The 23,170-nt window shown below is 39.3% G+C and overlaps 1 protein-coding gene across 1 annotated transcript in view; it reads right to left on the bottom strand.

Annotated features, from left to right (window-relative positions):
* Window positions 1-4,588: 4,588 nt before the first annotated feature.
* The window catches only part of DICER1 (dicer 1, ribonuclease III), a 43,357-nt gene continuing 24,775 nt past the window's right edge, over window positions 4,589-23,170 (bottom strand). Inside the window, 13 exon segments of the mRNA XM_060003972.1 lie at window positions 4,589-4,796; window positions 5,148-5,223; window positions 5,315-5,477; window positions 7,970-8,238; window positions 10,244-11,129; window positions 14,152-14,307; window positions 17,123-17,903; window positions 18,869-19,044; window positions 19,482-19,587; window positions 19,866-20,048; window positions 21,034-21,187; window positions 21,391-21,604; window positions 21,833-22,012. Of these exon segments, the coding sequence (XP_059859955.1) occupies window positions 4,631-4,796; window positions 5,148-5,223; window positions 5,315-5,477; window positions 7,970-8,238; window positions 10,244-11,129; window positions 14,152-14,307; window positions 17,123-17,903; window positions 18,869-19,044; window positions 19,482-19,587; window positions 19,866-20,048; window positions 21,034-21,187; window positions 21,391-21,604; window positions 21,833-22,012 (3,510 nt within the window). The 3' untranslated portion in view covers window positions 4,589-4,630.

Raw genomic sequence — 23,170 nt, 5'->3', positions numbered from 1 at the left:
GTGTCACAGATAATCCAGGACCTGGAAAACATCAGTCAATGTGGCAGAATTTCAGGCAAACACACTGGTATTATTTAAATCAGAAAAAGAACAAGGCAATTGTTAGTAGATAACTCCACCAGTAGATGGGAAGCACAACTTGGTAAACAACGTTTTATCATATTAAAGTATGCGTTTTCAGATGACCATGGAATTAAAACACTTTAAAGACATTTCTGCTACAACTATTTAAACTTGACCTGAATCAAAACAAGAAAAGAAAAAGACAAAAGGACACAACGTGAACTGACCATAACTTTATTGGAGATTTACTTGGCTACAATTATTACAAAAAAAAAAACGACTAAAGGTAATTGTGACCCATAAGGTGCAGACTGCGAACTTCTGCAGCATGATTACTGTACGAATGAATGACATCATGTTCCTTAAAAACAGCTGCAGCATGTGATGGTAAATACTGTTTTGTCAATCAAATTATATATGTGTTAGTTTTACTTGATTTTAGTCATTTTCCTTCACTCTATTTACAGCAGAAAAGCCAGAAATTTCACTTCCTGTTCACCTTTGCATTTTTGCTATGTAACCTGCTGCTGCAGTGAATTCTGAGTGCATCTATAAAATTTAAATTGTGGGTGATGTCCAAATAAAAATGGACTAGAGAAAAAAAACAATTAACGATTAAAATATATTTACAAGTTAGCTTCAAAAGATCATTTTCACTGCTAGTGGAAAATACAATAGTCTCAATGCAAATTCCCTAGATATTGCTACTGGCGAATCCAACAACTTTTAAAATCATTTCAATATTCTTGGTCTTAAACATATCTTAAAAACTTCTCATGTATAATATAAAATAAAGAAATTTATTTGGAAATAATTAAGTTCCTGAAAAGTAATCAGTGGTTGAAAAAATATACCTATTTAAATGTAATTAAAATAACCATATAGGTAATAAACAAGACATGAGTTTCAATTCCGCAGCTAACACAAACTGGTTCGGGGCACTAAAAACTTCAGATGCAGTCGAAATGAAGACATCAAGGTCTCCGTTTGGTGGCTTAAATTTTGTGTAAAAGGATCAGACACCCTAACAGAGGAAGACAGAAAGTTTTAAATCAACTGGGCCTTAAGACTGAACTGTGGTAGGTCTGGGTCTCGATTAGTCTCTGCACTCTGCAGTTACACAGGCTGATGTCAGGTAATGACTAAAAGAGTCGACTGCTGGGTGAATAATTGTATTTATGAACTGAACCAACAGAACCAAAGTAGCCTCCAGTCTCTTACTATTCAGGCAGGGCAATTTGAATCTTTCTGAGGGCAAGCTATTATTAAGAGAGGAAAAATATTAGTATTTCAAAAGGTAATTACAGGAGTGTTAGAGGTCATTCTAAATTTAATCACTTCACATAATGTAAAAGAGAAAAGAAAAAAAAAGTAACAAACATCTTTAAAACATAATTAAGAGTTCAGTTAACAAATCTTCGTCATACTTTCACAAACAGTAAAAATGCCACAGACAAAAATGACCTATTTAAGTTGAGCAAGTATATGACACATTGCAGGCATTATAATTATCTTTTTCAAATTCGGTAAATCAAAACAGCAGCGAGGCCAAACCACATTTTTTCCTCTCAGTTAAGCATATTTTCCTTGAAATGAGGTAAAGCATGGTACCAAGTGCAATGCTTATCTGTGCTACATGAACAGAACAGAGGGGAAAAAAGCTATTACAAAACGCAGCATAGTCAGGACTGCTGAAAGTGTATTATAAAAAAAAAAAAAAAAATCAAAAAACATTTACAATGAAGGTTCATGCCAACTAACCTCCACACAATCATCGTAAGGAATTTCTGCAGTTGCTTTTCAAAACGCGCCTGCCCAGTCCTTCCCGCATGTGCTGGCCGCACAGCCACACCAGGGGGGTTTCCAAATCACACTCAGTCTCACATGGCAATCACAGGAACAAAAGGATGACAGACAAGGTGGTAAAGTGGAGCAACAAGAGTGATTTTCTTTTCCTTAATTAATGGATGGGAAACATTTCAATAAACGAAACTAGGGGAAAGTTTACAGCATTAAAAATCAGCAGCACAAAAGCGTTCATAACCATTCCATACGTCTAACTCATAGTTTTTATTTTTTAACTTAGTAACCAGGGGATCACAGATTGCTTCAAAGCGTGAGTCACAATTAAAATCAGCTATTGTCCTCCAACCAAAAAAATAAAAAAAGCAATAGCTGAAGTTTGCTGTTGATAAAAACATTTTGAATGGTAGCAGGAAATTTGAACCCCTGAGACTGTGTGACCTAATCTCATCCAAGTCTGAACTTTTTAGTATTAACAAAAAATACTCGTCTTAAGGTTACAAAATATATTGAGGCATTTTTCTCCCCACGGGCATTGTAACTGTGAAACAATCTGATTTTGGTGCCAGGAGGCCAGTGAATCCCTTAACACTGGGATTAGTGCATTAGACACAATGCAAGGCCCTAAGCTCCTGGCATCAGGTAGTTTATAAATTATCAAGAGATTTGTGATACAACTTTATCACGAATCACCCTCAAAAGTGAAATTCACATCCAGCCTTACTTGTTAATTGTATACATTTACAGTTACATAATCCAACAATTGCTTGGTTTTAAATTGCCAGGAGATCTTACATGGAGGTTTCTTAAAAAAAAACAAATAGAAATCTAAGGTTCCAAATCAGAATTAAATATTTTAAAAACATGTCCACCCAAACTGATTTGCTCTAAAGCTCATTTAATAATTTAGATCTCAACTGAAGTTTAAGATTGGAGACAACAAATCACACTGGAGAAGCTTAACGTCCCCTTCACTCAGGTCTCCTTAGAAAGCAGAGCTGACAGTTTTCTGTGTGCACACGCACAGAGGTGTTTCTCCGGGGGTAGGTGGTGCAGATAAAGCAAGAAGTACAGTATTCAACTGCAATTTAAAACATAAATGCAGCATTGCATGAGGCATCACGTTCACAATGATGTGCTGGAAATTATTTAGACACCTCTGCTCAGCTTCTTGAATTTCAAGCATAATTAATGGGGCAAATTGCAGCAAAACTCTACTGGTATGTTGGTGGGAGTGCAAGACTGACCCACAGCTTTTAAAAAGGTAAATTAAGAGGTATTATAGTTACAGTGCAAAAAAAAAAAAATTAAAATTTCAAGCATAATACATAAACATAGCACCAAACAGGGGAAAAAATGCATGCAAAAGAACTGAGGTATTTAAATGAAGAGTGCCTACAAGTCTAATTAAAGAAACTTAGGCAAATGCCTAAAAATGCCTTTTTTCTTCCTTTTCCAAAGATGGAAACAATGAGCTAGTCTGTCTAAATTAATGGCCTAAATCGCAGATGTATCAAAACTACGGCAGTTTATCGCAAACGTTAAGCTTCCGTGGCACTGACAGCACGGCTTTGGTAGGTGAAGTGCGCATGCAACACTCTGCAAAGTACAGTAAGAAATGTATGTGAGAAGACTAAGGGTAAGGTGCTCTGTTTTGCTTCTTTAAATAAGTAACCAATCCATTATAAAATCTGCAGCATATTTTAGGTGTGATATGTCTAAAGTTTATTTTGTTAGAGCAACAGCCTACAGGGCAAAATTATTTGCCACAAACAATTTCCATCAGCGGAACTACCTAGCAGGAGGTTTTCAGTAAAATTGGGTATTTAGCCAACGATTATTTTTATGATGGTATTTTAAAGACTCCATAGACTACCTATTCTGGTTTTGAAAATGTCTTCAGTACACATATGACAGAAATTCTCATATAATCCCGTCATAAGTTAGGTTACAACTATACTAGTGAGTTGTAAGTATCACGCTGTCTCAAGGTCTAATGCATAATAACACAACAAAGGGAATGTAAAACAGTTTGTTCCAAAAAGATCAGAAATGAAAAGAATATCCATGAGGGTTTTACTCTTAAGGCAAGAACCTCTTTTATGCAAGACAACATGGCATGAGAAAACTAAAATGTGATTTGCCAACATGCCAGCCAATGTTAATTAAAAATCTGTCCCTTACTATTAAGTGCAACAGCGACCAGGAAACATCATCTTACACGCTATAACGTGGAAAGGAAAGACAACACTGGCACACTTCTCTCGCGAACTGCATCGCTCTACTCAGCTTATCAACTACGCGGGACTGGCACTGCCACACACACCGTCGGGTGTCAAGAGCTCTCAACAGAACCCTGGGGGCTATTCCAGGTTTAAGCTCCTTGGCCTCCGAACTCTAAGCAAAGCTGACAGAATTAAACTAAAACGAAACAAAACAAAACAAAAACTCTCAATAATTTCTTTGAACACTTGCTAAATGTCATCAGTAAAGCACTCTTGTGATTTAAACAAAGCAGAAGTGAGGAAAGAAGACAAGATTGTGTTTGCGCAAAAAACTAAAACTACAGTTAGTTCCAAAATTTTTATACATGTGTTAAATGTTTTATTCTGTAACCTATCTTGTTATCAAACAAACTTTAAATTCTGCCTTCAATTCGTTCCACTCACTATCAGTTTTAAATCATCCTTTTCAACTTAAATATTTTCCACCTTAATTCTGCTTTTTTTTGCTTTTTTTTTTTTTTTAATTTTAAAAAGGGGTTTCAGCTGTTGGGAACCTGAGGTTGATTAGCTTTGAGGCTTCGTAGGGCTCTTCTTGCCGCTGCGGATTTGGCAATCCTGTAACTTCGGCCAACACCTTTGAATTTCCCCTTTCCTACTACTTCCACGGTGACTCTGACCTTGCCATCGTAAGTTCTCTCAGCCGGGCTGTAACAAAGCCAAACAGCTTGAATTAGAAGTCAGAAGTATTTATTATTATAGTCAGTCAGCACCAAGTATGTACTCTCAGGCTGAGAGTCCCCGATACAAGCTGACACCACACGAAGGAAACATGCGTTATGACTGCTACATACCACCGACAGACAGGGCTGCAGCTCTTTCTCTCACTCAGCGTTACTTTACAAAACAAAAAGAAGTCAATCGGGCTACAAACAGCAACTGCACAAGGGCATGTCCCAGGGTAAATATTTTTCAAAATCATTAGCATATGGCATCTTCGAGAACTCTTCCCCCTTGTTTTTCAGTCATTTAACTGTTTGCACGCATATTTTTGCTTACCTAAATTTGGCGGTTTCTGGTTCCATTTCAAGCAATTCTCGCACAGGGGAACGGGGCACATTTGCAGAAAATTTTTCTGTAATCAAAATGAAAGAATAATGTGATTAGTACCCTTGAAGTTGTTTTTAATTGTGATTCTGCCTCTCTCGAAGGGGAGCCAACTGTACCTATCAGCGGCCGCATCATAGGATAGTACACCTGCCAAACCATCTCCAGCGACATCCCGCTATCCATGTAAATGGCACCAGCAAGCGACTCGAAAATATCCCCCATGGCCTTTGGAACTTCAATATCCTCTTCCTTCTCTTCATCCTCCTCAGATCTCCTAAGCTATTATAGGGAGAAAAGTGACTCGTAAGCAAAAAGGCCGCTTTGAAAGGCAGTCTACAGAGATGTGTTTCTTTTCTTGGATATGACTCTTACTACATCTTTAACAAGGGTAACAACATCAAACATTTATGACATGCCAATTACACCGTTAATAGGTTCTTCACAAACGTTACCTTACCTTAAAAAAAAAAAAGAAAAAGAAAAAAAGCCCTTCCCTAGTTAGTATTCTATAGTCAACAAAGGAAAAAAGATTACTTCCAAATAAAAACAAAAACAATCCTAACACAAACTGGAAATAGGCAATAAATTGATGGAAAAAATTTTCATATTTCACTCATAATCACAGAACTGCACACGGAAACAGGTCTAGCCCCTGGCGGCTTGGCAAGGGGCAGGCAGAAGACTCATCGGTGCAGCGCAAGCAAGGGTGTACGCTGCCTTGGGGAGTGGAAACTGCCACTTCTTTGACAGGGAAATTCTATTTGGAAGATATTTTCCTCCAAGCTCCCCTTTTATTAAACCACTTAATAAATGTTCACTATGACAGGGAACCTGACACACAGTAGGTATTCAGATTAATAGAATAATAACTCACATACGTATCAAACGCCTTTTAAAAGTTCATAATTCTTTGATGTGGCAATTCCGTCTCTAGGAATTCATCTTAAGGAGGTAACTGGATATTTAAGTATATTTACCGCATCCACGTTTATTACAAACCCTAACAAAAAATACCTTAACCACCCAGTCGCAAAGGATTGTTTAAACACATTACATTATAGCCATATACTCACTAGCGTGCAGCTACTGAAAGTTGTAATCCCAATTATTAATGATCGGGGAAAGTCATCCACAATATATTAAGTGAAAAGAATAGGGTATGGTACACTATGCATGCTATAATTTCATTTTATATCGTACATAACTTTATGTCTATGTACATTAGGAATAAGACATCAGAAAATGTTAATTTCGGTTATTTGTATTTTCTAAAATACACACACATTACTTGTGAAAGAGAAATAAAAAGAAGAGGGGATAGTAATTTCTAAATGGATGGTTTAGCCACACAAAGTTCTATATAATAGATGCTGACTACTGGAAAAAATAAGATACTTACTGTTGTAGATGGGAATTTTTAAACTTATCAAGTTTAATTCTCTCCTTTTACAAATGAGGAAACTGGGGCCCAGAGAGGTGGAGAGACTTTCTCAAGATCAAACAGTAAGTTAGAGAAGCCAGACCATGACATTCCCAATCAGTTTTTGTAACTTCTATACATATGTTTATATAAATGAAGGGAAGGAAAAGAATGAACAAAAACTAACAAAGCCAGTATGTCCAACTGTCATCAAAAGAGAACTTTGGGTTTAGCTAATTCCTCAACTTCTAAGCTTAAATATTTCTACAGAATGAGACTAGAAATAATATTGAATATATCTGAGATGGTTCTAATTCCTGGTCTCACCGCTAGCTGTGCTCCAACTCAGACCATTAATCTTGGAAGAGTGTGCAAGGGTGAAAGGGGAGAGGAAGGGCACTGCCTACTGATTCCCCTTCAGCACATCCTCCACCCCGTTCAACACGCTTGACCCTTCTGCCCCGTGGCTACACCTCAAAACCCAGGCTCTTCATCTCTCTCACAGGAGGCCGAGGAAATGCACTGCTCCCTAACGACGGTTTGTGCGATTAAAAAACAGGAAGGTACAGATTAAAGAAAGAGTAATTAAAATGGCTACCGGAGTTATGAATGAATTCCATGACTTATAAGAAATCTACAGAAAGAAGAACAAAGGAATCAGAATGAGGAGAAGAAGAAATGCAAGTGCTCTCCTGGGTACCCAGGTATGTGGATGGATGTTAGCGAAGGATTAGAGGAGATTGGAAAGATCTCAGCAAAATCCTTTCCTACAAAATTTCAAAATAGTTCACAAACACATTAGAATTAGCTCCATCACCAAAGAACCTTTGGCTGAACTTATAGCAGAAACCTCTCAAATTCCAGTCCCTAAAAATTTAGAAGTTTGGTTTTTAAATGAGATTTTCCCATTTCAAGTAGAAGCAGAACATACATTTGTGATGCTTACCTGAGATATTAGCAAATACTCCTGACCTATTTTAAACAGAAAGAAAGACAGAACCAGCCACGCCGAGCTCTCACTGAGGTTAAAGCTTCTCTGGGGGCAGGGGGAGGGCTGCACCTCTCTGGCGTGCCTAAATGCCTGGAGCCCGAATCAAGGACTGGGGGTGGTGAAGCAGCTGAAAGCCCCCTGGCTCCCTCTCCTCGCCAGAACGACCACAGTATGAGTGGTCAAGTTGAAAAGGCCTCCCCCTGAAGACTGAGACCCATTCACTTCTCCCTGGAAAACGCAGAGCGTGCTGGGGACCACAACCCTGGCCTTCGGCTGGCTCTCTAGACAGCTCTGTCGAGAACCCTAGTCGGAAGGCTTATTTTAAACACTGACTTCAACATATCTTAAAATGGCACTAACCTCAGAATCCATCCCTTGCATTTCATTCTTCTCGAGCTGAAACTGCACAAAATCATCGATGACGTGGAAGAGCTCAGGAGAAACTGCTTTAAAGTACTTGTGGTAGTCATACTTCACAGCCAATGATGCAAAGATGGTGTTGTTGACCAGAGCCGAGCGCAGGTCAGTCAGGACCCCTGGGGAGTGCTGCCGTGGGTCTTCATAAAGGTGCTTGGTTATGAGGTAGTCCAAAATTGCATCTCCCAGGAATTCTAAGCGCTGGTAACAATCTGAGGGAAGATCCAAAGTGAAGCCCTGAGCTCCGGCAAAAACGTTTCCACAATTTTCAAATAATAACTCAGATAAAGGACTGATCCCCCAGACACACTGAAAAGACTTTTATTGGGATTCGTTTTCATATATATTCTTCAGTGACAAGATTATTTGACATCATACGGAAGCCTCTGGAAATTAAATTCTAATGACAAATTAAGCATATTTCTTACATAGAAATTGGGGTCATAAAATTTTTAAGTGGCCAAAAGACTAATGCTCATTAAGAAAAAAGCATTTCCCAAGTGCCATCATCATCACTCAACCCTTTTCCTTCGGCACTGTGCTGGCCAGGCAGGTGCTGGGGCACCTTTCTAAAGGCTCCATCACACATCGTCACCTAGCAACGAACGCCAGACCCTGCACATAGTCCTGCCCCACACTCTGCTGTCACCCCTGCACACTGTCCACTCACACTCTGGAAAGTGTGGGAGTGATACCATGCCTCGCCACTCCTGGGTTACATTTGCTACACAAGATGACAGTTAGTACAAGACAGTTTTCTTCTCAACTTGAATGAAAAATGTTGAATTTCACACAAACCAAGAGGCTGAGAAACGAGAGTCGTGGAGGCGAGCAAAGACCTTAAGCAAAAATGATCGATGTCAAAATGTGAGAAGTTATCGACACTGATCAACACCTCTATCATCTCGCAGTGATTAAAAAGAAGCTGTTCAGGTGAGATGAACTGGGAGATTGGGACTGACACATATACACTATTGATACTGCTATAAACATAGATAACTAGTGAGAACACACTGCATAGCACAGGGAACTCTACTCAATGCACTGTGGCGACCTAAACGGGAAGGAAGTCCAAAAGAGAGGGGAGATACACACATTTGTGTGTGTGTGTGTGTGTGTGTGTGTGTGTGTGTGTGTGTGTGTGTGTGTGTGTGTGTGTGTGTATAGCTGATTCATTTTGCTGTACAGTAGAAAGTAATACAGCATCGTAAAGCAATAAAAATTAAAAAAAAAAAAGAAGCCGTTCAACTGTGGAAACTGAGGCGGGAACAGAGATAGTGAGCTGCCCCCGCACAGCCGATGAGCTCAAAAGCAGGGCCCGAGGCAGACTAGAACCCAGGGCTCCTGCCAGTACAGCATGGTAGAAAAGGAGGCCTCGTTTCTTCTCCACAAAGAAAAACAGGTTTTAGTTTCACCAGCCTTTCTAGTCCAGAGTCAGATAATTTTTCACTTTTGGTTTTACATTTTTCTGATCATCTTAACCTACACTGTTTTTCTTATACAAACTTTATACTCGGCTTTGGTTTTTCTGAATTCAAGCGCTTATTACTCTGACACAGAGAAAAAATACAGACTTTAGCTGTTTCGAAACCTGAAGCCGATCTTGGTTTTAGGCGCCTATTCTCCCTTCTAAAATCGAATGGATTGGGAGCCTATTAAATAAAGGAGGAAAAAAAACACGGAGCACAGCGCAAAGCAGAAGGTGACAGCAGAGTCAGAGCAATGAAACCTTCCTGTGAAAGAGTTTCTTTTAATCGGTTCATCTTTAGATTTTAAAAGACCTTAAAGGGAGGGGACTTTTTGTTCAGGAAGAACAATAAAAAGATATGGAAAGACATCCAGAATATACGAATAAATTATTCAAGAACCAAAAGCAGCAGTGACCGGGCATCAGAAGGACAAGGGGGGGGCGCGGAGCATAAAATGGCAAAAACACACCGAAATACTAAGGCCCGAACCTGTCTAATTATGCTGCATATCAATGACAGAGACACGAGGAGCTAAGAGAGCTCTGCTCCCAGCTGTCAAAGGTAAGGAACAGTACATGCTCCCAAAAAGAAAGGCTTCTTTCACTTTCTTGTGCTTCCTCCCCCCACCGTGCACACTGAACTCTAATGTACATGCATAGATTATTCTTTTTACATTATTCTACAGAACAACTCCATTAACACAAGGTCTCATTTTCAGAGCAGTGAGCTCTGGTCTGGGGCTCCTTACCAGTGATAGTGTTGTAGTGGTAGGAGGCGTGTGTAAACGCCTGTAGTAGGTAAGCCTTATTCTTGAATCTGTAGTTGATTTTCTTTTCGAAATTTTCAAACCCCGAGATAAGGTGACTCAGTGTCCTATCTGCATCTGGGTGATCAAACATGCACCTCGGTGGGATCTCCAAACACCCATACTCCACGTCTTTCAACACGGAGGAGCGGGGGCCAGCTCCAGAGGCGGCAGCGCGGCTCCCTGAAAGGTTCTTTTGTTGGCTGGTGAAATTCTCCCTGGTCGGGCACATGGCCTTTTCCCGATCAGTCCTCTTAATTACCGGGAGCACCTTCAGCCCCAGCGAACAGAGGAAAAGCTGAGCAGCCCTCTCGCCACAGCTGGTTAAATAGCAGCCCAGCAGGGCTTCCACACAGTCGGCTATGCTTTTGTCAGCAATGCACTGCTCGGTGTGCAGGTCGTAAGAAATGGACTGTTTCCCTGTGTCAACACCACAGTTTTCTTCTGATGGATTCCAGAACCCCACCACAAAGTCATCCTCTTCAACAGCTTTGCTAGGATCCAGATAGCACATTGCATCCCAAGAGCTATAGTCAAAATCCTCAAAATCTGATGAAAATGGTATACTACCTAAGGAGGATTTTTTGGGCATTTTCCATTCATAGGCGGAATCAGTGGCTGAAAAAGCAGAAAGCGAGATTTTCTTGACAAAAGCTCCAGATCCCATCAGCATGCTATCTATGAACTTGATGTGCTCCTGGTCGTACTCCAGGAAGTCCTCCTCGTCGTCGGCGTCCTCCTTCGGAGCCCCCCACGTCAGGCCCCCCCCCTCCTCCTCCTCTTCGAAGTCATCGTCCAGCTTGCCATTAGCCAACATGCAGTCTTTTGTCTGCAAGAGGGAGAATGGGGAAGGAGGGGAGACATAGCTGCTGTTTTTAAAAGGGCTTGAGACTCAATAAAAGCAAGGGTTATGGATAATTTCAAATGACAACCACAAATACTAAAAGGCAACTTTCAAATCATGGCCATTTGTTTTCAATTAACATAAAATAAGTTATTTAATCATATAAACAAAGTAAAACACGTTCTTTGAATGTTCATTTTCTGAGTTATAAAATGACCTTTATCCAGTATGAAGCTTTAAGTCAAGGATTTTATACATGGATATAAAGTTTAAAATTAAGCTCCACAAGGCAAAACTTCAGCTAAGAATTCTAACTGTAGCAGGAGACACAAGGAAAGCTCTCACATGCTGATCACAGAGAGCTTCAAGTTGGCTGACTGACAAAGTTTTAAAATGTTTTTTAAAAGATTTTCAAATTAATAAAATTAAATTCCAGATGTAGAAAAAGCATTATCTTTGCAATTAAATAAGAGAATAATATGTAAACAGATAAAATTATTTTCTTTACAACATTAAAAATGTACAGTGGGGTTTCATAATAAAGTTTTGGTCCCTATTTCCACTTCAAAGCTCATTCGCTACAATGTAAAACTAAACTACTTTGCTTGGAAACTAAAAGTGATCACTGTGAACTAAGCTATGAATTTGAGAAATTATGCTTTTCCCTTTCGGTGAGCTAGAGTAATCAGGGTAACAGATTATAGCATAACTGACAAAAATAGAAGACAATTTAGACTAACATGAAACACAACAATCCAATTTCTGTCAGAAGATCTTTGCTAATTCCAATTTCTTTGGCAAAAGCTTATTTGTGAATGACAACCTTAATAATGGGCCAGGATTCAGTAATGATGTAACTTTTTTGCAATGCTAGAAAGATACCAAATTTCTGTTGTTCAATAAAAAAATAAATAAATAAACAAGACTACTTGGGGGGGAAAGGCGGGAGGGAGTGCTTCAATGAGGGTGTGCTTCAATTTCAATAGTGACAACTTTGCAGAGTATTCTGATAAAAAGGTTTTCAAACTTTGTCAACCATTTTTTTAAATGCTGCAAATATTCTCATTTTAAGCCAGACTCAAAAGAGATACAAACAGTGCATTTGTTTGAAAAGAAATAAGTGCAATGAGCCAAGCCATCCATATACCTACAACTATCTGTCTGTATATTTTAATTAAAAAGTTTACAAATTTTTTTCAAGAATAAGGAAGAAAACCAAAAAAAAAAAAAAAACCTGAAACGGTGGACACCTCTAGGGACTATTACCTAATAAAAATTACACTTTCCCAAGGTAACGTGAGATGTTTTTGACTTAGCTGGTCCTTAGGAAACAAAGGCCAAATTGCAACTAAAAAAAAAAATAAATAAAGACTAAATAATATTTTTAATTTTAAAAAATCCTTATATATCTTTAGTAAGATGCTATCATAACCAGACACTGGCAAAACTCACAACAAGGGCTGGGTTTTATCAACAAATAAGCTGTGTAATCTTGGGCAAAGTTCATTAATGCCTTTGGGTTTTGGGGTTTTTTTATCTGCAAAATAGTGGGAGTCTGCCTCACTAAATGGTTTCCAAGAGCATTTCAAGCTCTCAAAGAAAACCCCCCAAAAAACCCAAAAAAAACAAACACAAACAAACAAACAAAAAGCAAAACCACCAGCATGAAACTCCTTTTACAGTTCAAGTTCACCTTCCACCTGCGTTATTCCCACCTTCGGCGTCTGTGTGCAAAGCTTTCACTTAAACCTATCTGCTGAGGAGCGAGGCAGGTAGAACAGGAATGGATCCAGCATATGCTTTCCAATATCATATAATGGTCCATTTCAAGAAGCAGAAATTATTAAATGAAAATATAAACAGTATTTAATGTATTCTAAGAACCAAAGTGCCAGGTCATTTGAAATGTTAAGGAAAACAACTTCATGTTGTATCTTCAAATAAAAAAATTTTTTTTAATTAAAAGGACATGCTAACATCACCTCTATGCTAATTTTTTTTTTTTTTAATTTAAAGAACCAATGATACTATGAAACAGGATTTATAAGGCAGGATATGTGTTACTGGAATGTTTTCCAAAGAAATGCAATATTTCCTCTAAAGTTCTCAAAATCTTACACATGTTCCTCTAAGGTTCTATTTCTAAATTAATAACATATATAATTTTTCTAACCCAACTTGCATTAAAATATTCTCTTAATGCTTTTCCAGATAAGTTCAATTTCTGTAGTAAGTCGAATACTGCACGAGTTAAAAATATACTCAATGAATAAGTAAAAATCAAAACAGAGTCACAGAGCATGCTACCTGGAAATGAAGTAACAACGAGCCAGTTTATCATTAGTGCAAAATAAATGCCTGAAAAATGAAACTGCCTGCGAGATGGCCTCCCAGCCAACCACACTGGACAGACTGCTTCCACAGCTCTCCGGCTCGCAAGGCCCTCCGAGGTGCCCTCTGGTGGCCTTCTAGACAGGACAAAATGAAGCAGCTGCAGCTAACGTTTGGAGACTTAAAGTCATTGGCAAGATTTTAAACTATTTCCAGAAAACTACCTTTATGTATTTTTTTTTTAAGGTCACAAGAGGAGAAATAGTCCTGAAAAAGCCCTGAGCTGCAAAAGTAAGATTTTACTGAAATTACTGCACATACAGATTGGAGATCATAGGTCACTGAAAAGTCATTTCACTGAACAGAGCTAAGGATCTACAATAAATCGTAATATGTAATATTAAAGTGAAATGTTACAGAGCTTTGCTTTTTTTTTTTTGAGTCACAGCATCAGATACTCTTTTGCCTTTGGAAAAGGAAGATCACAGAAATTGTTCTCCATCAAAATTACAACACTGTTCTAAATTCATGAAAAGACATCTGTTTAAAGGAATTAATTCAATATATTGAATTTCTACTCTACTATAAACACACCAGGGAAAAGAAACAAAAAATTAATAGAACAAGACTCTGCCCCTCACCAAAAAATAAATCCATCCAGTTACCAAAAACTTACTATTTCATCTTTTTCCCATTTCTCTGTGTTACTTTTGTCTTGATTTACTACATAACCAGGAGGAAGCCAATTCACAGGGGGATCAAATATTGACACCACCATGCGGCTGGGCAGCCCCTTCTTTTTTCCAAGCCGATACAGATTACAGTTGCTGACCTTTAGCAGAAAAAATTTATAAGATACTTATCCATAAACAGTCATTGCTGAAATTCATATAAGGCATTAACATAATTTTTTAGCTAAACATTCTTCATATTCCACAACTGGTCATCAATTATTCAGACTGTATAGTTTCTCTACCTCTTCATGATAGGAAATATTAAATTCTCATGTAATCTGATGATATAAAATTCAAACTGTTAATTGGGACTATCAAAATAGAAAAGAATGCAATTCCACATAAGTCCAAGATGTCACAATATTCTCAATGAAATAAAAGGAGGAAATACCATAAACTCTAGCTATAAAGTGAAAATTGGCACTGAACTGAGCTAAAATAATTTTATGTTCCTAGAACCTAAGCTATAAATATGATTTCGACTGCAATGCTTTCTCAAATATTATTCCTTAGTTTTGGATGGCATTTCAAGATATTTTGTTCAACCATTTTAAAATAGAGCAAAAGGCAATAAAGAAAAGCTCCATGTTTACTGTCATCAATAAAACAGCTTTACTGTCTACCCTCTAGTCTGTTTCTCCTAAGGCCTCCATCTCCTCCTTAATTTACTCAAAGCCATGTTTCTATCTCGTTTTTACTTGGAAACCAAGGTTTAGAACGCTCAATCTCATTTTCATTTTCTAAAAACTGGGTTCCTTTTCATTTAAGTACTTCATGAGCCCTTTTTCCACGTAACTCAATACCCCTGAACAAGCACCCACGTCGGAGAGGTGCTGGCGGGCAGCGAGGCAGAGGAGCGGTCCCTGGAGCCCGCAGGCTGGGCCGGGAGCCCCCCATGACGCTCACCCTGGGCCGAAGCCCTTTCCCACGCCGCCTGCATGGCTTAAGTACACACTGGCTTCCCTTTCCACACCATGGGAACACAGCATCACAGATGCCAACAAGAGGATAAAGTACGACAGGGACGTGAAAGGGACAGAAATCACATTCAAAGTCAGCAGAAATGGTCTGCCGGGTGGAAAAGGAAGAAGAGCTCAGTAAGGGCCCACGTGAGGCACAAGGTGGGGCAGGCAGAGCTCAGCCCGCAGAAACGGGGCGAGCAGCGGGGAAGGAACGACAGCAGGTGTGTGCGCGGGTCCCGCGAAGGACAGTCAGGGGCGGCAGCCCGGCCGGGACCCTTGGGGGCGGGGGGCACCCTGAAAGGGCCTTCACCACCATGCTGCGGGAGCGACAGTGATTTCTGCAGCATGTAAAGAGTCAGAGCTTTCTGAGCAGACGATGGATGAACTTTCAAAAAGGAAAATAATTTCCTTCTTACCTAAGAGTGTGCTGTTACTTTGTGCGCACTCTCAGCCTCTGATACTTTCTTCCTGCAACCGCCCCTGGGAAATCTCATTTGTTCTCAATTGTCACTCTTACGAAGACTGTTTCCCCAGACTGCACCTAAGTCCTAAATTCTTAATTACCTGAACATTCCACTTCCTAGTCCATGAGGTCTAAAAACTCTAGCCCCAACTCTTACTCCTGTACTTCCGTCTTCCTCAGCAGCAGCCCCGTCAGCAGCCCCAGCCGCTATGGTCGTTAGTTCTGCGTCACCCTCTCTACCGGGAGGCAGCAGAGAAGAGTGGGCGAGGCTATGGGCTCTGGCCTCAGTCACGCTCCCGACCATCCCAGACTAGCTGGATGACCTGCACGAGCCAATGAAACTCCCTAGGCAAGAGTTTCCTCAACTGCAAAATGGGGACATGTCATCTACCGCTGAGGGGCACGCTGAGAAGACTGGAAAGAGCAGGTGTGTAAACACTCAGTGCAGTGCCTAGTGTTACAGACAACTTCAGAGGGAGGTCAGCGTAGTGGTCAAGAGCGAGGTCTCTAAAGCCAGACTGTCTAGGCCGTGCCACGTACTTGCCATGTTAACTTGAACAAGGTAATCTCTCCTGCCTCAGTATCCTCAGCTATAAAATGGGGATGATTAAAGTATACACAATTACAAAAAAATAAAATAAATAGAAGTATACAGAATTAAATCAGGTAATTAATATATGTAAGGTGACGAGGGTAGTGTCTGGCTAGAGTAAGTACTCGTAGGTGTCGGCTAAGAATCTCATCGCCTCTGAAATCTCACTGCCCTCAGTGCTTTCCTTGCTGCCAGACTCTACATCTGTCTCATTTTCCACTTAAGCTTAGACTTCTTCAAAGGCCCAAATGATCACGCAGCGCGGTTAGGTTTTGCTTTTCAACTCATGCCGCATTCTGCTTCCAGCCTGACCATTTAAAACTACCGCTTTATTAATATTAATAGTCCCTTACACAAGAAGTACCCTCAACACGCACCTCATTCAAAACAGTGCCAACTCTTCAGCCTGGCACCGAAGACCCTCCATAATACAGCTTCAGCCCACCCGCCTTTTCAAGTCTTTTCTCGGATCTTTCCCCACTTTCTCCACAGTTTATTCACCGAGTCCTGACACGCTCTGCCATATGTTCCCTGTTTACACACTACAAACGCACCTCTTCTGTTAACGCCTCCCCTGATCACAAGTGATATTCCTTCCTTCTGAGCGCTTAGCAGTTTTGTGTGTTACTTGTCAAGCCGGTGCATGGCGCCTTGTGACATCTCTTTTATCATCATTTAAATATTTATCTCCGTTACTTTTCTTCCCTCAATCTTAATTCCACGCTAAATTTAGTGTCACTCCCACGGGGGTACAGAGGAGGCTCCAGCTGCCCTGTCGGGTGTGGCAATCCCTGCGGTAACACTTTCCTCAACCTCTGAAATTTATCCGATGCTTGAGACCACTTTTATGCACACTGAATAACATAACTGCTCAAAATCAAAGGACGCTTTCTTACCTTTTTGCTTCTCATATAGGAAAGGCGGCCCTCGTGAGCATCGGGGTAAGTGCAAAAGAGATACGTGGTGATGGCATGCTTTAGGAAGGAGTCGCCAAGCATTTCGAGCCGCTCCAGGTTAAATCCATCACTAGCATTTGAAAGGGTCAAAGCCTGAAGAATAAGTCCAGGGTTTGGGCCAAGCGTTCTCGAGGAGTACCCGGGAGAAGGGCTCTGCTCAGAAGCCGTCCTGTCCGTGAGCGCCTTACCAGTCTCTGTAGTACCAGGCACGGCGGCCATCGTGGGACTTCCATCTGAGGTAGATTTGTTAGCATTTCCATCAAGGTATTTATTACTCAGTAGAGTACATTCATCGCTGGGCTTGGGCTGGTTCTCATAATTGTATAAATTCTGAATGGGATATGAGGTAGTTGGTTGTACAGGTATTTCCTGCTTGTAGTAATTCAGATGGTTTCCTTGGCAAAAGTCTCTGTTAGCTAAATCGTAACTGCCATTGGCGAGATTTTTATTGTAAGAAAGACCATTAATTGCTGTCAGATCTGTTGAAACTTCAATTTGGAGCTTACCAGGTGACTCGAACAACGTTCTGCAGTTCACAGACATTTGGTCGTGATTTTCTAGACAGGAGGTTCTATTAGCACCTTGACGTGCAGCATTTTCAAGGACGACAACTGTGCTGTGCTTACAGTGATTCTCATTTTCAGCTGAAGAGGAGTTAGCAACTGAGATGAAAGATTTGCTGTCAATAGATTTTTTCCACCCGAAGTCTAAGTTGGGGTATCTGCAAAGACATTTTTATAGCTTTTCATCAGATCCTTCAAAAAGGCTAGGCTTAGAGCAAGAGCAATTTGAGTAAAAATTAAATAAACGAAGATCCCTATAAATATACTCCTACCTTAGAAGATAAATAAGTTTCCAAGGCAGAAACCAACACACCTGGAACTCTGCACAGTGTAAACCATCAAGTGGGACATGGGTCTCTGCACGGCGTAGGGCTTAGCTCATGAAGCCTGGGGCCAGCCTACGGGACCTAGAGCCACCGACTGCGAGGGCTGGGACCCGAGGCCAGCCAGGTAACTAGCTGGGTAACCTGGGACAACTTACTTCATGTGTCTGTACCTCAGCTTCCACACCTGGAAGAGGAACTAACACCTCTTACACCACAGGATCCTAACAATGAAATCATCTGACATGAGCTACAGCATTTAAGCCAGTGTCTGACGCTGTAGTAAGTACTCAATAAATGTAGGCGTGATCATTGCTATTATAAAGTTCCTCGTTTCCTGAACCATCTTGGTCTTGCCAACTGGCTAATTTCTTTACAATGCAGAGTCCTGACAGGTGAGAAGAAAGTAATGAAGACAGAGACCACACAGAGGCAGTTGCTCTTTCATGTACATTTGATTTTATAAAAAAAGGAAGCGTCTTAAAATGTCAGCAGTGGCAAACAACTGTTTTCATTTTCACTTTAACTGCCATCTCTGAAGGGGGAATGACTGTTTTTGACCTCAGGCTCTCCTCTCCAGCTGTAACTTCCCAAGAATGTTAGACTCATTGACCCAATGTATAGATTTTCACTTATGAGTCAAGCGATGCATTTATTTCACGTATTAGATAGGCATCCACGTTTTCTTTCTAATCTTTTCAAAATTATTCTACATACAATTAAAATGTGAACTTAATTCCGCTCCTCTGCCAGCAGGACCTCACGAGCCGAGCTCTTCCTGGCCCACAGCACAGGCGTACCTAAAATCCGCGGGCAGTGACCTCACTCCCACACCAGCGTCGCCGGCTGTCTGCGCTCTTAGCTCCTCTGCAGTCAAAAGGCAGTGAAGGCGATAAAGTATGCTGGGGAGACAAACCGCTTTTCTCCACAGTGATGCTGGAATTGGATGTATAGCACAGAGTTCTGGAACCAGTATCTTTGAGTAAGCAAAAATGTGGATAAATATAAATTGTGGATAGACAAATAGAAAGCAAACACACAAGAGAAGAAAAAATGAAACTTAAGGCCAATTTCACTAATGAAGAAAGACAAAAATCATAAACACTAGCGAGAAATCTTAAAAATATTCTTTAAAATAACCCTTTAAGGAAAATGGGATTTATCCTAGGATTTACATGGATGATTTCATGATATAATTGCTATCAGTGGATCAAGTATAAAAGCCAAACCTCTCACACTTACCAAAAAGACATTCAAATGGAAGTCAATACATCATATTAATTAAAGCCAAACAAAACCTAAGGGTTGGGCAACTTCCAGAAACCTCACGAATCACTCAATTCACTTGATAAAATAAAATTCAAACTTATCTTTCAAAACATTAAGTTATGCTAGTCACGATTAACTCACTACCTGTTTATTCTGCAGACTTTCCCATTTGGCTTTCCTCTTTTCAGCACTGCTTAGAGGAAGAGCTTTCCCCTTCTGATTCAAATGGCGAGGTGTCAGAAGATTCAGTCTATAAAAATTTCAAAATAATTTTATCCAACAGACAAAAACAAGTACACTCTCACAGTGGTTCTAAAACCTCAGTGTGTCTACAAGTCACCCGAAGAGCTCATTTAAACTGCAGACCGCTGGGCCACACTCTGGGCAACTCTGTGTGCAAAGGACCTCCTGAGTTCAGAGCCCACATACAGGTGGGCTGTGTGGACTGTGAACCTCCACATCTGCCTACTGACCTCTGGAAATAATGCCACAAGTGAAATCACAATGTCATTTCTAGAGCTCCTTTACCTTGAAGATGTGTGGTCCACATCCAGCAGCGGCTGGTTGAGATTGGTCAGGTCAAGGTTATACTTTGTTTTATAATATTCTGCAAAAGTTTCATATTCAGGGGAAGGAAATTTACTCAGGGGGGTAAGATCGGTGTACACATCAGCTACATAAAATCGATGAGGCTGATCAAAATTGCGGTATCTAAAAAGGAAAAACAATCAGTGACTTTCTGGTTTAAATCAACTATTCTCAAAACACAACTGTTTTAATATGCAGTTAATGCAAATTATTTGATTTTAAAGAGTTCAAAAAGGTTAAAAATAAATAACATGAAAGAAACTTCAATTCTAAATAATACATTTCAAGTGGATTTAAGACGAGATGAACTACATTTATATCAAGTAAAAACTGACTCCCCCCTTTCCCTATTTTACTACCGTCCTTGTTCTAAATATCTATACTTTGATAACACATGAAAGCTAAATGGCGCCTTTAAATATCTCTTAATTTCATCAGTATAAATAGTATAGAAAACTTTCAATATCTAAACAACCAAGTAAATATTTTGTATATTACTAATGCTAAACATGAAAGACACTTGCCACATAAAATGTATTACTGCAGCATTTATGATATTGATAGGTTGGTGTTAGCTAACATTTAAAATATGGCTTTGAAGTACACAAAGAAAAAAGAAAACAAAAACAAAAACCAAAGACCGAATTGCAGCCAGTACTTTACTTCTTTAAAAAGTGCAGTGTTTAATTTTATTGATTAAAAACTCCATCCCCTAAATTTTTACAAAATAAGAAACAAAGCATAGTAATTTACTGTTTTCACTGCACTTAATAACACTATGCCTTTGAACAATTCTAATAAACTATTATTTACACCCGAATTCTTTAAGACTGGGGATTAAAAGGATGGAGGTTTTAAGAAGAAAACCTATCAACATCATTCAGATGATCTGACCTTCACAAAGTCAAATCCCTTCATCAACAGTGTTATGGGTTTTGTTTTTGAAGTAAGTAAACTGGAGAGAACAGGTCCACCATGAAGAGATACCTATATTTTCTACTAGTAACATCAATGCCAAAGTCACAGGTCACTTACATTCCCCATATGAACAAGGGAATCTTCTGAAACGACGTATCACCACCACTTAGCCTTCCACTTAAAATCTTACCTTGGAATGATAACTGCATCTTGGTAATCTTCTAATTTAAAAACAAAGGGAGTTTCTTTTGAATACTTTGTACTGGGAATGCCTATGCGAGCTTCAGACTTCTCGATATCTTCCATGAATTTAAAGTCAATGTCCAAAGTGCTGGAGTCATTAACTTAGGGAAGAAAAAGACCCTTTAGCTTGTTAAAATACAATAATACAGGTAAGATCTTTACTCAAGCTATATATTCATTACATGTGTCTAATTCAGAGTTATCAAAGATATTCCTGTAGTTTATACAATAAGCTCATTGTTAAGCAACAGTTTCATTTTCTAGCTAGTATACAGAAACACTTTAGAGTCTGGGTCCTTCTTACCAACATTAAGAGGTAGAACACAGTATGCTGAGTCAGCGTCTGTGGGTTTAAATTCTAGTGCAGGTTTTTCAAGCCGAAGAATATGTGAGAATATATACTGGTGAAGTCTTGTGATCAACTCAAGCATTTGTAGAGATAACGTGAAACCAGACTTCTTCAACTCAATAGATATGGTAACCTCTCCAGAGCGTGTGTACACAGGAAAGTGCGGAATCTTAACAAAAAGAAAAATAACGCACCCCCAAGGTTAGCAGATGTTTCAGTCCATTACAAACATTTAACTTCAGAAAAGCAATGGTGCTTTGTATCAGGGGAACAGAAGAGATACCTTAATTTTAAAATATTAAACATTCGGAGGTAACAAAAGATAGTTAAAGTAGCTTTTCCTTTTTTAAAAAGGAACAAGACAGTTCAACATAAACAGTTATTATGAAATGTCTACCTGAGGTATGGGTTTGGCTGTCAGTATTCCAAAGCATCTTGTGGTATCCTCAGGGGGATAAAGCTTCCGCCTTCTAAAGTTGAGTTCATCAGGTAAAGGTGTCGTTAGAACCATTCCTATCACATACAGGTAACAAGGCTGATCGGGCTTGGGGTAGCTATCCCTCAAACATTCTGGAATCTGGGATTGGAAAGAAAAATTAAGCATCAAGTTCAAGTGTATTAACCTCTTTTCCAGATGTTGGCAAGATAACAAATTTATTCCTGGCTTTACTAAAAGCTGATGAGAGAAAACTGAGAAAATATCCAAGGCAGGAGACCTCCTAATTTCTTAACCTCACTGGACAGTCGGCACTTCTGGGTCTGCAAAAGTATATAAAACCGTCAAACACTGCAGGGTCTTTCAACACAATACTGTGCATTTGATCTATTTCTTTTGACTAGAGAACAAACTCTTTTCTTTCTTGGGTTTCTTAGTCTTTACTCACTTGTAGAATACCAGAAAATAAAGGTAGCCAAATTTTTAAAATCCCATGTAATCCTGAAACTCAAAGATAACCTTTATTAACACTGTGATATACTGTATCATCTTCCAGACTTTTTCTGGAATAAATGTATACATTCCAGAATAAATGTATATAAACATACACACATACATATTTTTCACTACAAATGGAATCACAAGAAAAAGACTGTATCATAACCTGATTTTTATCTCCAGTTACTACAATGAGAACATCTTTCAGGGTCAACACAAATCAGTATCATTTTTAATGGCCATCTCATTGAAGGCGTAAACCATGACTTAAACTAAGATTGCTTCTGAACTTTCAATAATCATACAACCTCACCCAATAGTCTTGCAGTTTCTGAGGCTCAATAATATAAATAATTATGCCCACAGTTAAAAGGTACAGAAATGCTGGCTATGGGATAATTATAGTTAATAGAATATCAGATAATACAGAATGCACCTATTAATTAAACAGGATGCAAAGCAGTACTATGCTTCTCAAAACACTTATTGGTGATAACATATGATGTCATATGAAACTAGCCCAGTAATCTCTAGGATAAATGTTAGAGCAGGAAAACTGGATATGAGGAAATAAGCATTTCAGAAAATCGGATAACTTAATTCATGATTTTTGAAAAACTGACATGATTTTGAATCTTGAAAATGCTTAGCTGGGTGCAAACTTTTTAAAAAAGTAAAAACTCAATAGAACTGCAAAAATAAAACAAAAAAATCATACATTTAGGCCAAGATCAAAGTACACAGCAAATTTTTGCTTCTGTTTGGGGTTTTTATAAGGTAAAAATATTGACAAATATTTTT

The sequence above is a fragment of the Delphinus delphis genome, chromosome 2 (assembly GCF_949987515.2).
Source record: "Delphinus delphis chromosome 2, mDelDel1.2, whole genome shotgun sequence".
Lineage (NCBI taxonomy): Eukaryota > Metazoa > Chordata > Mammalia > Artiodactyla > Delphinidae > Delphinus > Delphinus delphis.
This window is presented reverse-complemented; position numbering and strand designations above follow the sequence as displayed.